The sequence below is a fragment of the Paroedura picta genome, chromosome 10, assembly GCF_049243985.1.
Source record: "Paroedura picta isolate Pp20150507F chromosome 10, Ppicta_v3.0, whole genome shotgun sequence".
Taxonomy (NCBI): Eukaryota; Metazoa; Chordata; class Lepidosauria; order Squamata; family Gekkonidae; genus Paroedura; species Paroedura picta.
The window spans coordinates 86,379,904-86,396,832 of NC_135378.1; the positions used below are offsets into that span (position 1 = coordinate 86,379,904).

Below are 16,929 nucleotides of genomic sequence, written 5' to 3' on the forward strand. Positions count from 1 at the left end.
GTTTAGCCTCACATCCCTTCCCGTCCATCAATAGATGGCAATGTCTGTTAATTATGCTTTAGATCCTAGTGGCATAATCTGAATATTCAAGAGAACCAGTGATATTCCTGGAGGGGAAATTCTGTTGAGATGCTGATGGCACCCTCTTGCAATAACATAGTTAGAATTATAGAACAGAATCGTAGGGCCATTCCGCACAACTTAAATGTAGCAGAAGTCTTACCTTTGGTAAACGCTACTAATTCAACATTCCGCATGATGTTGTACACAATCTGTATCACTCCTGCAACACTCCCACGAAAATCTCTTCATTGTAGCGCTTTTCAGGGAATCGGAAAAAGTGGATTCCCCTGAAAAAATCGCTACACTTCTGAGCACAAGCTGCGACACATCAGCGAAAGACATGTGCGTTCTCAATGTAGCGGTAGAAAGAATGTCCCTCCCCCACTCTCGCCCCCAAACTTCCGGAGAAGTGATCGCTATTTATTTTCCTTAGACCGGGGAAAGCAACGAACCAGTGAGGCTTCTCAGAAGCTTCTCCGGCTAAAGTCCCTCCACAGAAGTGATTAAAAGTTAAACAAAGCTCCCTACTGCAAGTGTCTTGGAAGTTCCCAAGCACAACACAGCCCCCTGTTCGGCACTGCCCATAATTAAGCGCCAATTCCTATGGCAGCAAAAAAGGTCTTTCCGAAACAATGATTTGACACAGATTCGTTGCAATGGGTGTGGTTGCGTTTTTAAAAAAACAGTTTTTAAAGGGAAAGGGGTTTTTCGGGAGCATGAACGCAACAGCCCATTGGCTGTTCCATTTGATTGACGGCCAGGGGCGGGAAGAAGCACAGAAAAATATTGCTTCCTTTGTTGCGATTCCAGCGAGACCAGAAACATGTGGGGAATGAATACAATGCTACTGGGACTTTTATATTCCACTAAAAATAAAGGTATGCAGAATGATGAAATTCTACTATTTAATATAACGTTTCTGCATTCTGAAAACACTTGGCAACATTGGTCCTTGTGCAGAATGGCCCATCTTAACACCGCCTGTGGCGCCGCGGGCACCGCAGACTGAAGAAAGCGGTAAGGGGTTCTGGGGCGGGATGTGTCCGGGATGAGGAAGGGTCCGGATTGGACCCTTCCTCCGGACAGACAATCGGAGGGACCAATCGGCAGGCGCAAAGCGCCTGCCGATTGGTCCCTCCGATTCCGAGCCCCAAGCAACTGCGAGCCGCGAGGAACGCGGCTCGCAGTTGCTCCTTTGCTGGCGGCCTGACGCGTCGGGAGGTGCGAAGCTCCTCCCGCCGCGTCAGGCCACTGCCTGCCACTGCCGCCAACACTTCGCCCCCCCTCCTTAGTCTTAACACTTCGCCCCCCTCCTTAGTCTTAACACTTCGCCCCCCCTTCACCCCCCCTTATTCTTAACTCTTCGCCCCCCCGCTGCTGCCAACACTTCGCCCCCCCCCTCGCCGCCGCCCTCACTACTCGGAGGCACCCGCGCCACCACTAGCGCCGGCTGTATCCAAGGTACAGCGGGCTATATTACTAGTAATAGAGAATAATAGAGTTGGGAGGGACCTCCAGGGTCATCTAGTCCAACCCCCTGCACTATGCAGGACACTCACATCCCTCTCGCTCATCCACTGTCACCTGCCACCCCCTGAACCTTCCCAGAATCAGCCTCTCCATCAGATGGCTCTCCAGCCTCTGTTTAAAAATCTCCAAAGATGGAGAACCCACCAGCTCCCGAGGAAGCCTGTTCCACTGAGAAACCGCTCTGACTGTCAGGAACTTCCTCCTGATGTTTAGATGGATTTTCTTTTGAATTAATTTCATCCCATTCGTTCTGGTCTGTCCCTCTGGGGCAAGAGAGAACAATTCTGCTCCATCCTCTACATGACAGCCTTTTAAATACTTGAAGATGGTTATCAGATCCCCTCTCAGTCGTCTCTTCTCTAGGCTAACAGACCAAGCTCCCCCAACCTTTCTTCATATGTCTTGGTCTCCAAACCCCTCACCATCTTTGTTGCCCTCCTCTGGACACGCTCCAGTTTGTCAACATCCCTCTTCAACTGGGGTGCCCAAAACTGCACACAGGACTCCAGGTGAGGCTGATCCAGAGCAGAGTAAAGCGGTACCATCACCTCCCGTGATCTGGACACGAGACTCCGTTTGTTACAGTCCCAAATCCCATTTGACTTTTTAGCCACTGAGTCACACTGCCGATTCACGTTCAAGACTCGCACATACTCCTGCCAAGACAAGTCTCCCCCTTCCTATATTGGTGTCTATGGTTTTTCGTACATAAATGCGAAACTGTGCATTTGTCCCTATTGAATTTCATTTTATTCAGGTTAGATCAGTTTTCGAGCCTATCAAGATCATCCTGTATTCTGTTGCTGTCTTCAGTTGTGATGTAGATTTCAGTTATATATGTATAGTTATTAATTTCATTTTATTGTTTAAGGAATGCCACTGAGGAAGGTGTAAACGCTGAAAATGAAAGTTTAATCCAGAGCCTTGTTTGGGCTGATGTTGCCCGAATCCTTCATTTAAAATAAGTGAAGAAAGAGACATTGAGTATTAGACCTCACTGGACCTTTTCTTCTTTTCTCCATGGGCCTGATTGGATTCTCTATTTAGAATATTTCCAGGTTGTGCCTGGAGATCTCCTGGAAATACAGGTCTTCTCAAGGCTTTATAGATCAGCTCCCCAGGATGGACAGGGCTGTTATGCAGAAGAAACATTTGAGGCCTCCTGCACAGGGCTGTTATGCAGAAGAAACAGAAAGCAAAAGAACCCCGGCAACAACATCCAGTTCAATTTGCACAACAACCCTGCAAGGTAGGCCTCAAATGTTCAGAGAGTGGTGGAGAAGAGACACGCATGGCTTGCCGGCATCTTCCCTCCAGCAGTGTGGCTGGCTACAGCAGTACTGTAAGTGACAAGGGGCTTTTCTGTGGCCTCCCCGTCAGACAATGGTTATGCAGAAAGGGAAAGCCCACACATGCCTACCCCCCCCAAGATGTGCTCAGAAATGCATCCCTCCCCTCTGTCAGGGGCTTTTACAGACTTCCTCCCCATCAGGCCTGAACAGGGGGGGGGGGCTCCTGAGCATTGGCAGCCATTGGGCTGGAGGGACGGAGATTCCAGCAGTAGGAGGCTCGGGACCTTCAGCATGTTGACATTTTATTACTTTAGATCAGTGGTCCCCAACCTTTTTTTGGCTGGGGACCGGCAGACGATGGCCACGCCGTGCAGCGCGCACGCGCAGCCGCGCCCGTGCAGCGCGCACGCATGGCCACGCCAGCACACCGCGCATGCGCGGCTGGGCCACGCATGCACACATGCGTGTTGCGCGGCCAAAATCGTGCATGCGTGAAAGTGCTGCGCATACACAATTTTGGCCACGCGGTGCGCATGTGCGCACGCGCGACCGGGCCACATATGCGCGTCACGCGGCGCGTCCCTAATTCCCTCTGCCCCCCTCCCGCAGTAAGAAGCTTCCCAGGCCGCAAGCTTGCGGCCCGGGAAGTTTTTTACTGCGGGGTGGGGGTGGGGAGAGGGAACCGCGGCCCGGCGCCCTGGCCTTCGCGGCCCGGCACCAGGCCGCAGACCGCAGGTTGGGGACCACTGCTTTAGATTATAACGCTACATCTCTTTGGTTTTAATAACATTGAAAGGGTACAGAGGAGAGCGACGAAGATGATCTGGGGCCAAGGGACCAAGCCCTATGAAGATAGGTTGAGGGACTTGGGAATGTTCAGCCTGGAGAAAAGGAGGCTGAGAGGGGACATGATGGCCCTCTTTAAGTATTTGAAAGGTTGTCACTTGGAGGAGGGCAGGATGCTGTTTCCGTTGGCTGCAGAGGAGAGGACATGCAGTAATGGGTTTAAACTTCAAGTACAACAATATAGGCTAGATATCAGGGAAAAAAATTTCACAGTCAGAGTAGTTGAGCAGTGGAATAGGCTGCCTAAGGAGGTGGTGAACTCCCCCTCAATGGCAGTCTTCAAGCAAAGGTTGGATACACACTTTTCTTGGATGCTTTAGGATGCTCTGGGCTGATCCTGCATTGAGCAGGGGGTTGGACTAGATGGCCTGTGTGACCCCTTCCAACTCTATGATTCTATGATTCTACCCTTGGGAAAGTGTCCAGGATGATAAAGATTAATCCTAATTAGATTAATATCTCCATACATCGATTGATCATTCCAAGGGAGCCAATAACAGCAGGGGAAATATTCCGGATATTTTATGGTTTCTTTAACACAACATGTTTCCCGCATGGGCTATACAGCAGAGAATAAGTATGCACGCACCATTGACTGATGATTGTTGCCTTCCCTTTTCAGCTTCTGGGCTACTGGTCATCCAATGTTTCAACAAGACAGGCAAGGCGTTTGTGTCATCATGCGTGTGTGCCCAGAAGCAGAACGGCCAAACTGCTGGGAATCTGTAACGTGCGAACGTAATCAGCGCTTTTTTTGCTCGCTGAAAGCTGATACACAATGGCTCTGAATAAAAGACGAATGAAAGTGATTTGTAGTCTCTGGTCAAGCGAGGAAAATTGATTAGACCCCATAAGAAGAAGAAGAAGAAGAAGAAGAAGAGTTGGTTCTTATATGCCGCTTTTCCCTACCCGAAGGAGGCTCAAAGCGGCTTACAGTCGCCTTCCCATTCCTCCCCCCACAACAGACACCCTGTGGGGTGGGTGAGGCTGAGAGAGCACTGATATCACTGCCCGGTCAGAACAGTTTTATCAGTGCCGTGGCGAGCCCAAGGTCACCCAGCTGGTTGCATGTGGGGGAGCGCAGAATCGAACCCGGCATGCCAGATTACAAGTCCGCACTCCTAACCACTACACCAAACTGGCTCTCTAAAGGTCAAGAGGAACTAAGAAAGAAAAGGGAAATGTTCAGGAAATGGAGGGAAGGACAGAGCTCTAAAGAAGAGTACCTACAGGTTACTAGGCACTGTAGATCAATCACCAGAATGGCCAAAGCTGAGAGTGAGCTAGGATTGGCCAGGGAAGCCCACTGTAACAAGAAAAGATTTTTCAGTTATGTGAGGAGCAAACGTAAAGGAGGCAATAGGCGCACTGTTGGGTGCGGATGGACAAACTCTAATGGAGGATGCAGAGATAGCAGAAAGGCTTAGCGCCTATTTTACATCTGTTTTTTCCCACAGGTCAAAGGGTTTAGGCACATCTAGAGATGGCCATAGCCAAGAGGTAGTGTCTGGGTGGCAGATTGACATGGACAGAGAGGTTGTTGAGAGGCATTTAGCTGCACTGGATGAGTTCAAATCCCCTGGTCCGGATGAAATGCACCCGAAAGTGCTCAAAGAACTTTCCGGAGAACTTGCACAACCCTTGTCCATCATCTTTGGGACCTCTTTAAGGACTGGAGATGTCCCGGAGGACTGGAAGAGAGCAAACGTTATTCCGATCTTCAAAAAAGGGAGGAAGGATGACCCGGGAAACTACAGACCAGTGAGTCTGACCTCTGTTGTGGGGAAGATAATGGAGCAGATATTAAAGGGAGCGATCTGCAAACATCTGGAGGACAATTTGGTGATCCAAGGAAGTCAGCATGGATTTGTCTCCAACAGGTCCTGTCAGACCAACCTAGTTTCCTTTTTTGACCAAGTAACAGGTTTGCTGGATCGGGGAAATTTGGTTGATGTCATTTACTTGGATTTTAGTAAAGCTTTTGACAAGGTTCCCCATGATGTTCTGATGGATAAATTGAAGGACTGCAATCTGGATTTTCAGATCGTTAGGTGGATAGGGAATTGGTTAGAGAACCACACTCAAAGAGTTGTTGTCAATGGTGTTTCATCAGACTGGAGAGAAGTGAGTAGCGGGGTACCTCAGGGCTCGGTGCTCGGCCCGGTACTTTTTAACATATTTATTAATGATCTAGATGAGGGGGTGGAGGGACTACTCATCAAGTTTGCAGATGACACCAAATTGGGAGGACTGGCAAATACTCCAGAAGACAGAGTTCAACGAGATCTGAACACAATGGAAAAATGGGCAAATGAGAACAAGATGCAATTTAATAAAGATAAGTGTAAAGTTCTGCATCTGGGTCAGAAAAATGAAAAGCATGCCTACTGGATGGGGGATACGCTTCTAGGTAACACTGTGTGTGAAGGAGACCTTGGGGTACTTGTGGATTGTGAACTATAAAAGAGCACACAGTGTGATGCAGCGATAAAAAAGGCAAATGCCATTTTTGGCTGTATCAAAAGGCATCACATAAAAATCACAAGATGTCGTAGTCCCATTGTATACGGTACTGGTCAGGCCACACCTGGAGTACTGTGTGCAGTTCTGGAGGCCTCACTTCAAGAAGGACGTAGATAAAATTGAAAGGGTACAGAGGAGAGCGACGAGGATGATCTGGGGCCAAGGGACCAAGCCCTATGAAGATAGGTTGAGGGACTTGGGAATGTTCAGCCTGGAGAAAAGGAGGTTGAGAGGGGACATGATAGCCCTCTTTAAGTATTTGAAAGGTTGTCACGGAGGAGGGAAGGATGTTGTTCCCATTGGCTGCAGAGGAAAGGACACGCAGTAATGGGTTTAAACTACAAGTACAACGATATAGGCTAGACATCAGGAAAAAAAATTTCACAGTCAGAGTAGTTGAGCAGTGGAATAAGCTGCCTATGGAGGTGGTGAGCTCCCCCTCACTGGCAGTCTTCAAGCAGAGGTTGGATACACACTTTTCTTGGATGCTTTAGGATGCTTTGGGCTGATCCTGCGTTGAGCAGGGGGGTTGGACTAGATGGCCTCTATGGCCCCTTCCAACTCTATGATTCTATGATTCTGTGATTCTATGAAAGCAAAATAAGTTACAGTCACGCACACACAGAGACGCCAAGGAGAGCAGAACAGAATGAACACAACACTTGCGAGCATCCAGTGTGCTTTCCACTGGAAAAGATAGAATCATAGAATTTTAGGCAACTCAGTTCATAATAATAATGTAGAACGGTAGAATACTGGGGAGAACATGAAATCAACTTGATAGGGATCATATAGATTTGTGGAACACAATTGAGGCACACACACACTTTAGCTACAGCGTGTCCATGCTGTCCATGGTTCATTCTAAGGTCAGACAGAGTGCATTTTAAGTTCATTAATGGCTGCTGTAACACCGCCTGTATAAAGTTATTTCTTTATCTCTCAAGTTAACCTTGAATCTGTCAAAAAATAAAATGTAGCAGCTGTAACATATCTACAGATATAATTGCTACAAAACAGGAAATGTATAACACCTGAATCTCCATATAAGGAAAGTATAACCTTTGAAACAAAGAAATAAAATAAGATATATTCGTTGGTGATAGGTTACACTGGGAGCCCTCTGCGTAACCTGACTGGTTAGAGCAGGGGTAGTCAAACTGCGGCCCTCCAGATGTCCATGGTCTACAATTCCCAGGAGCCCCCTGCCAGCATTCGCTGGCAGGGGGCTCCTGGGAATTGTAGTCCATGGACATCTGGAGCGCCGCAGTTTGACTACCCCTGGGTTAGAGGGACAGTGAGGGAGTGAGCTTCAGGATACCTCATGATGACGTATCAAGGTCTTAAAAACAAGCTGCACTGATGCAGACTTCAGAGAATGCTCCAATTGGCTTTCTCTCCATGCTTGCAAACATGTATTCTAAATAAATCCTCTTGCTGCTTAGCTGTCTTTGTTGTGGTCTTGTAAATTTTACACTGCATGGTCCATAACAAACTCGTAGTGAAGGTCCAGTGGAGTAGGGGAAGATCTGCAGTGATTGTCATAGGAGGGAGGCTCAGGGGGAGGCCCGTGGGAAGCCGTGGTTCCGGTCGACCTCAACCCAATGCCTGGCGGGGGAGCTCCCATTTGCAGGCCCTGCGGAACTGTTCAAGTGCCACCAGGGCCCTGATCTTCTCTGGGAGCTCCTTCCACCGGGGCGGGGCGGGGGGGGGGGCCAGGCCAAGTGGGCTTCCCAGGGGCCAGGGAGCACCAGGGAGCACCAGGAGGCAGAGAGGCGATCCCTCAGGTACACTGGGCCCAGGCTGCTTATGGCCTTAAAGGGGATAACCAAAACCTTAAACAGGATCCGGAATTTGACCAGAAGCCAGTGCAGCTGCTGGAGGATGGGCTGCATGTGGACCTCCGAGGTGTTACTGTGAAGACCCTGGCTGCTGTATTCTGGACCAGTGGTAGTTTCCGGATCTAGGATAAGGGCAGCCAGTGTGGAGCACGTTTCAGAAGTCCAGTCTAGAGGAGACTGTCATGTGGATCTCCGTGGCAAGGTGGTCCGGGGCCAAGTAGGGCGCTAATAGTTTGGCTTGGCGAAGGTGGTAGAATGCCAGCCGTTGCTCCCATGGCAGTCTCGGTAGAAAAGGGCCTTTTCATATCATGGGCTTTCCTTGGAGATGCCAGAGACATTTTGCATTCCAAGCAGAGGTTCTGCCACTGAGCCTCCATCCATCACGGATCACAGGAGATCACAGGAGCAATTGTCCGGGTGAACAGCCAATCAGCAGGGCCCCAGAGGACAATAATGGGCTGTGCAGGTGCCCTGTGGGGAGACAGGGGTGGGCTAAGGAAGACCCTACATCAAGCAGTAGAGGTTGTACAGAAGGAAAGCTGCAGTGGAAACCACAAGGGGAGACCCTCTTCTCATCCGGGGTGGTCACCTGGACGGCCATCCTGTGCTGAGGCAGGCTGAGTAGACCCTGGATGTTTCTGGAGAGTCACCCTCTTGGGATCTGGACATTGCCCTCCACTGCCACATTGGTGCTCAACATCTCCCCCAGGCACGGGCCGGGCAACCAGATTCACGGCTTGCCTGGCCCCTCCAGGCCTCATCACAACCCTGATACTCGTGCTCTGACAAAGGAGCGCTTCCAGAGCTCTCTCAGCCTCACCCGCCTCACAGTGTGCTGTTAGGCAAGCCCAGGGCCCAAAGTCCAGTCCACAGGGTCAGAAGCTGAGGAACTGAGTGCACCAAGGGAGGTGGACAGGGGGGAAGTGCTGAGTCTGTGAACTTGGGCAAAACGATCGCCACTTTGCGGTCAGGAGGCCCATGTCTTTGTCTTTTCTTTCTCTTTTTTCTTTTGAAGTGGATTGACATATGCATACATCGGACTTCAGTGTTCTGATCCTCATTGTTCTCCTCCGGAGGTTCATGGCGATTAAGGATCGATCAATATTGCCCGGGACTGATGCTTTTTCTAGAATGTTGGCTGGGTGTCAGCAGTAGCCAATGAGGGAGCCGTGTGCCATAAAGGCTGGGGTTCTAGAACGTGCAACGAGAAGGGCAGAGACCGTAGCAGGAAGGTGAGGCAGAGAAGAAGAGCAGGGCAATGGGGTCTCTAACGTTTCATCCAAGTGCGGGGAGGGGGCCGAGGAACACGTAGAGTCACATGCTCAGGAAAAAGAGCCTAGACTCTGAATCTTTTGGTGTGATAAACAGGGCATGACCCTATTAGTCCTTAAAATTTTAGTCCTTAAAATTTTTAGTTGTCTAGACCACTGACTTGACGGCTGCCCAACCAAAAATACAAATTGGCCACCGATACACAACAGCGTGCTCATCCCTCCTGCACTCTTCCTGTCACCTGGGACTAATTTCGCTTGTTCCCCATTTGGAAAGATCCATCTCTGTCTTAGACATCAGCTTCTGCTGTGGGCGTTCAGTGCCATCCAATGGCAGCCAACATGGTGACTCCATAGGGGACTCAAGGCAGGAGACATCCAGGGGTGTTTGGCCATTTCCTGCCTCTGCACACAACTCTAGGCCTCCTCGGTGGCCACCCATTCAAGTAACGATGATGAGTCCGACTCTTGGAAATCTGATGGCTCAGCTATTGCTGAGTCTTTTAGTTGTCTGACGGTCTAGCCCAGGGGTAGTCAAACTGCGGCCCTCCAGATGTCCGTGGACTACAATTCCGAGGAGACCCTGCCAGCGAATGCTGGCAGGGGCTCCTGGGAATTGTAGTCCACGGACATCTGGAGGGCCGCAGTTTGACTACCCCTGTTCTAGCTGGTGTCTTGTCCGATTTTTTCATCATCCAACATTTACAGCTGCAAGTGGCTGTTGGAAATATGATACAGCAAGCTAATCTACATATGGTAATCCAGTTTATGTCCCAGCTTTTCTATATTCTGTTCAAGGTTGTCATTGCCGAGCGACCCAGAGCAATTCGACATTAGCAATTCAAGGCCTAACCAGAGCCAGCCATGCGTAGTGGCCAAGATTTTCGGAGAGCAGGCTAGCCTGGGCCCTACAGGTCACGGCTGCCTTGGCCATTGAGAATTTTCTTTATGCAGGGTCCATCGCAGGTAGAGAACCAATGGGGCCTGCTCGTTCAATGTGATGTTCTCCTGAAGGTCTTTTTCTGCTGTGGTCCCACAGATAGAATAGAGGGGACAGGGAGAGGCTGACCCAAACGGAATGGCACCCAAAGTACCTGGTAGGTGTATTCTCTTCAAATAAATACAACGCCACCATCTTTGTTGCCCTCTTCTGGACACGCTCCAGTTCCTCTACATCTTTCTTCAGTTGTGGTGCCCAAAACTGAACACAGTCCTCCAAGTGAGGTCTAACCAGAGCAGAGTAAAGCGGTAACATCACATCTCATGTGATCTGGACACTATAATTTTAAAAATACAGCCCAAATTCCCGGTTTCCTTTTTAGTTACCTAGTCACACTGCTGACTCCAGCAGTGGAACTACAGTCTATTGCAGGGGTAGTCAAACTGCGGCCCTCCAGATGTCCATGGACTACAATTCCCACAAGCCCCTGCCAGCGAATGCTGGCAGGGGCTCCTGGGAATTGTAGTCCATGGACATCTGGAGGTCCGCAGTTTGACTACCCCTGGTCTATTGTATTTGGGGGAATATGCTGGAGGACTGGCAAGGTACCATGTCTCAGGAAGAGGGCACAGAAAATGGGGGAAGTCTGTTGGGAAACTGTCACGTGGAATTTGGAATTCAATACCAGGGGAGGTCACAAATCAGTAAGAAACAACTGAGTGGTCCATATAAGTAACGACAGATTCATGATTCCCATTAATGCTCCACTTCAGAATAGCCTGATTTTTTTTATATTTTGCAGATAATCTGAAAAGTCACAAGAAGCCAGAAGAACCAGGAAAGGCTGCTGAGAAGGGAGCACAAGGAAGTAAGAACTGGGAGGGTCTGTTGACTGTGCCATGACGAGATACGTGGGGCACACTAGACATGCGCATTTTTCAGGTTCAGGTAGGCTGCACACACACACACACATATATATATGGTAAAGGTATCCCCTGTGCAAGCACCAGGTCATGTCTGACCCTTGGGGTGACGCCCTCTAGTGTTTTCATGGCAGACTCAATACGGGGTGGTTTTCCTTTCCCTTCCCCAGTCATTACCCTTTACCCCCCAGCAAGCTGGGTGCTCATTTTACCGACCTCGGAAGGATGGAAGGCTGAGTCAACCTTGAGCCGGCTGCTGAGATCGAACTCCCAGCCTCAACATTTTAGTACAAAAAACCCCCATCCATAACCGTAACGTTCATCTTCTCAGATAGTTTAAGTAAGGACCCCATTGTTCTTGAAAATCTTCATCAGTTTTTCCATTAACTACCAATGTCAGTTTGGCCATTTTGCCCAGGTCTGCCAACTTGATCATCCAATCCTCTATTGAGGGAAGGTCTGGCATCTCCCATCTTCTGGCCAAGACTTGCTTTGCTGCTGTCGTCGCATGGAAGAATAGACTTCTGTTTTGTGTTGGGAGGCCCTACGACATACATTATTTCAACTACGCTGGGAGATTGCATGGGATGTGAAATGTGCGTTCTTACACTAAACAAATAAGATGAGTACAGCAGAATGTCCTTCTCTCTTTCTTTTCAAGCCAAGGCCTTGTGGGAGGATGTAAAGCAGAAGCTAGCCAGTCCCAGAATTCAACAGGCCACCATCTGGATGTCAGGTCTTCTGTTTATTGTTGCTGTGATGCTTATTGGCCTATGTAAGTTGAACGTGAGTTTTCAGAGCCCCATGAAACTCAAAAAGAAAGGCAGTAATGCAAGAGCCGATGGTTACATTGTCAAATTTTTACGAGCTAGGTGAAAACTCCTCGGGAGTGTCAGGATGCCTCCCTCCTCCTCCCTCCTCCCTTCACAGGGGCAGAAGAGGGGAAAGGAACAAAGGGCATGCAAGGTGTTGATGACACCCATCGGCACCCCCAGGTTCTCTGGCCGAATGTCTGGAGGTCATGGTGGATTGACACAAGCAAAGTCAAGGTCCTGTGGATTGGGTTTGGATGCTGAAGGTAATGCAGTCCTACTCCTTGCCTTTGACAGGGTCCGATTAACCCTTTGGACTCCCATCAAGGCAAAACCAAAAAGGGAACGAAACCACAACCTTAACGAAGTCCGGATCTCAAAAGTTGAGCTATAAAACAATATAAAATTTAAACAATTATTTATTAAAGTGCACCAATATTAGGCTAAAAACAAAGTAAAAAAAAACATATTAAAAAAACGATACAGATCTCACTGCACACGAACAGACCAAATGTGTTTCGACCCTACTGGGTCTTCCTCAGTGGTCAATAATCCTTATCCATTGTTCCTCTTAATATTTGTGAAACAGCCTTGGGGATGGAACGTGTCCGGGGTGTCCGAGTTGGAAGGGGGCCGATTGGTGCTGCTGCAAAGTTGGCCACACCCTGATTGGCCCTGCCCTACAACTCCCACCCTCTGTCCTGAACAGTAGCCACTTTGCTCTCAGACGCACATCAGGGGAGAGGGCCCTGGGTGAAGGGTGGTGGAGGGACGAGCCCCCCAGGCTGCTAACGACCTCTCTCCTGGAGCTGCCTCTCCTGGGGCTGCTAATGACGAGCCCTCCCGGGGCTGCTAACATCCCACCCTATGCTAACAAGCTCCCGTCCCACCCTGCTAATTAGCTCTGTCCTGGGCCTGCTAATGGGTTGCCCAGCCCCACCCCCCACCCCCCCGCCGCCGCTTGATCCGGCTGTGAGTTGCTCCAGAGTCCAAGCGGCCCAAGGCCCCCTTAAGCAGCCTGGGCGGGGGGCCGGGAGGGGCATTTCAAAGCCCGTTATTGGAAACTTTGAAACTCGTATTAAATAACGCACTCTTATCTAAAACCAAGTAGGAAGTAAAACTGTGTGGTGAAGGGAAATCCTGGAAAAATAAATGCAGGAACATGTTAGAATGAACAAATATTAAAAAAGAAAAGTCAAATATATTCTACGTGTAAGCTGTTCAAACACAAGTGGTGACTTACCGTTAGGTGCCGCCCCAACAAATACTGGTATAATGTTTCTTTTTGGAACCCCACCTTCCAAGATATGTAATATCTAGGAACCCCGCTCTGCAAAAATAATGTAAATGTAAGACCACATTTCAAAATTTAAATGTCAAAATGCCCATCTTTCAAACAGGATATTTCCATCCATACCTCAGCTACTGTTTTACTCTGCACAGAGAGTGCATCTCATGCATGTAAAAAAAAAAAAACACTTTGTAAATGCAATGGGGAGGAAACCATCCATGCCAGCCTATGGGACTGAAGCAGTTGTGATCACTGAGGTCTTGCATGACCTGTTCTGCAAGGATGTCATTGTTCCTTGTGGTTACATTCTTCTGTATACCCAAACCCTGAAGGAACATCTGACGCTGGTGTGAGAGGTCTTCCTGCACCTCCTCGACAACAAAATCTTTGCCAAACTCTCCAAATGTGAGATCAATATAGAAAATCTGGACTACCTAAGTTACCAGGTGTCCTCCAGAGGTATCAAAATGGAAACCTCAAAGATCTTGGCAGTAGCATGTACAAAAGGGATCTAGGGGTCTTAGTAGATGATAAATGGAACATGAGTCAGAAGTATGACTTGGTCACTATAAAGGCAAATGGGAGAGAGCACAAGATGCTGCAGGTTAGACCAGGTGGGGCTCCTTCAAAGCACCACTCCCATAATCCCATAATCCCATCAGACTCAGTCACTATTTCTGAACAGTGTTTTTTTTCCCTTCCTTTCTCATAATTAGATGTCTTCAAGCTGAATAATATCACAGAAAAATATAGAGCGGCAACAAAAATTCATCGATTCATGCAAAACTACAATGAGACCTTTAAAGGGAAAAATCGTGAGTCGGCTTGTTATAATGACTGAAGGCCCCTCCCCAAATCCCTGGGGCCCCTTTTGCCCAGTGTTGTAAAAGGCAAGTCAACCCCCAGAAACTAATTTGTTTTATTTTAAAATTTCTCATGCCACCAATCTACCATCAATAGAGTCCCCAAACATCAGAAGAAGAAGAGTTGGTTCTTATATGCCACTTTTCTCTAACCGAAGGAGGCTCAAAGTGGCTTATAGTCACCTTCCCTTCCTCTCCCCACAACAGACACCCTGTGAGGGAGGGGAGGCTGAGAGGGCCCTGAGATTACTGAAGAACAAGAGTTGGTCCTTATATGCCACTTTCCTCTATCAGAAGGAGTCTCAAAGGCGCTTCCAGTCGCCTTCCCTTTCCTCTCCCCACAACAGACACCCTGTGAGGGAGGGGAGGCTGGGAGAGCCCTGAGATTACTGAAGAAGAAGAAGAGTTGGTTCTTATATGCTGCTTTTCTCTACCCGAAGGAGTCTCAAAGTGGCTTATAGTCACCTTCCCTTCCTCTCCCCACAACAGACACCCTGTGAGGGAGGTGGGGCTGAGAGAGCCATGAGATTACTGAAGAACAAGAGTTGGTCCTTATATGCCACTTTCCTCTATCAGAAGGAGTCTCAAAGGCGCTTCCAGTCGCCTTCCCTTTCCTCTCCCCACAACAGACACCCTGTGAGGGAGGGGAGGCTGGGAGAGCCCTGAGATTCCTGAAGAAGAAGAAGAAGAGTTGGTTCTTATATGCCGCTTTTCTCTACCCGAAGGAGGCTCAAAGCAGCTTACAGTCACCTTCCCTTTCCTCTCCCCACAACAGGCACCCTGTGAAGCAGTTGGGGCTGAAAGAGCGCTGATATCACTGCTCGGTCAGAGCAATTTCATCAGCGCCGTGGCGAGCCCAAGGTCACCCAGCTGGCTGCATGTTGGGGAGTGCAGAATTGAGCATGGCTTGCCAGATTAGAAGTCTGCACTCCTAACCACGACACCAAACTGACATTACAACAGCACTGAAAAGAAGTTCTATGTAAAATATTTAAACAATTCAGTAGCAGCATCTGGGAATCCAAACACATACCTGTAAAGCCATGGTTCTCAGCCTTCCTAATGCCGCGGCCCTTTAATCCAGTTCCTCATGTGGTGGTGACCCCCAACCATAGAATTATGCAAATGTTCTTTCACAGAAATTAAACCGAAACTGACCCATGGTGTGAAGATCCATGGTTCATAATTATATATACAGGTGTCTCTGGGCTCAGACTTTGTTCTATAACTGCGTTGAGCAGGGGGTTGGACTAGATCAGGGGTAGTCAAACTGCGGCCCTCCAGATGTCCATGGACTACAATTCCCATGAGCCCCTGCCTGCTGGCAGGGGCTCATGGGAATTGTAGTCCATGGACATCTGGAGGGCCGCAGTTTGACTACCCCTGGACTAGATGGCCTGTATGGCCCCTTCCAACTCTAGGATTCTATGATTCTATAACCAGAGAAGAAAGCCAGTGGCAGTTCTTGGGGGCGAGTCAAGTAAAACAATTGACAAACATAATCTGTTGGCAGAAGATCACAACAGGTGAGTTTCCCTGAGGTAAGAGTCCCAAAGTCTTGGCTTCACAACCAACAATCTCAGAATTACTATTATTTTTTTTTTTAGACCGCCCTTCTCCAAATAGGTCTCAGGGCGGTTTACAACATAAACAGTTAAAGCACAATAAAGTCCCCATAAAAACCCCAATTAACATCAACAACAAGTTTCATATAACATATAAGTGGCGGTGATCACAATTCTGACCCTAAACCTAACCCAAGTTCAGCCTGGTGGGGAGAATAATATTCAGAAAAAGGGTGGCGCCAATGCAATGGATCTAACAATGATCTCGATGTTAGAGATCTCAATATTGGAGGGGATCCTCTGATGGATCTGTGGGAGAGCTGCCCTGGCCTCAACCATATGCCTGGCGGAAGAGCTCCGCCTTACAGGCCCTGGGGAAAGCTGGTAGATCCCGCAGGGCCCTTAGCTCTTCTGGGAGCTCATTCCACCAGGTTGGGGCCAGGACTGAAAAGGCCCTGGCCTGGGTCGAGGCCGGGCGAACATCCCGTGGGCCCGGGACAACCAGTAAATTCATACCGGCAGAGCGGAGTGCCCTGCGGGGGGCATAAACAACCAAGCGGTCCCGCAGGTAGAATACCACCCATCTCCCCTCACATGGCCAGGATTCCTGAAGCCCAGTCTCCGATGTTGACCGGAGTGGGCAGTTAGGCAGATAAGGGAGAAGATGTCCTTCGGATATACAGAGATTGCCCAGTTTTGCCTTTCAGTCCCCAGTTCCCGAAGCAACAAGTCTCCATATGGTCTGGCTGTTTTGCTCCTTATCACTTCATAGAATCCCAGAGTGGGAAGGGCCAGCCACCGCTTGAAGGGGCCATACAGGCCATCTAGTCCCACCCATCCTGTCCCACCCCTTGCTCAGTGCAGGATCAGCCTCCAGCATCCAGGAGAAGGATCTGTCCAGCCGCTGCTTGAAGGTGGCCAGTGAGGGGGAGCTCCCCACCTCCTTAGGCAGCCCATTACACTGCTGAACTAGACTCCTAGAATCCTAGAGTGGGAAGGGGCCATGCAGGCCATCTAGTCCACCCCCTGCTCAGTGCAGGATCAGCCTCCAGCATCCAGGAGAAGGATCTGTCCAGCCGCTGCTTGAAGACGGCCAGTGAGGGGGAGCTCCCCACCTCCTGAGGAAGCCCCTTCCACTGCTGAACTAGACTCCTAGAATCCTAGAGTGG

The 16,929-nt window shown here is 49.2% G+C and overlaps 1 protein-coding gene across 8 annotated transcripts in view; it reads left to right on the forward strand.

Moving 5' to 3' along the window:
• Nucleotides 1-16,929, forward strand: part of LOC143819532 (ladderlectin-like) — a 41,999-nt gene that overhangs the window by 16,264 nt on the left and 8,806 nt on the right. For 3 of the 8 annotated variants that reach the window (XM_077301265.1, XM_077301263.1, XM_077301264.1), the window contains exon 9: nt 4,354-4,535. In XM_077301265.1, the coding sequence (XP_077157380.1) occupies nt 4,354-4,519 (166 nt within the window). In that variant the 3' untranslated portion in view covers nt 4,520-4,535. Of the gene's footprint in view, nt 1-2,464; nt 2,574-4,353; nt 4,536-8,564; nt 8,708-9,110; nt 9,328-9,426; nt 9,451-10,019; nt 10,123-10,320; nt 10,464-11,108; nt 11,175-11,890; nt 12,005-14,048; nt 14,148-16,929 lie in introns of those variants that run through there. The other 5 variants (XM_077301266.1, XM_077301270.1, XM_077301268.1 and 2 more) reach the window with 5 other exon arrangements.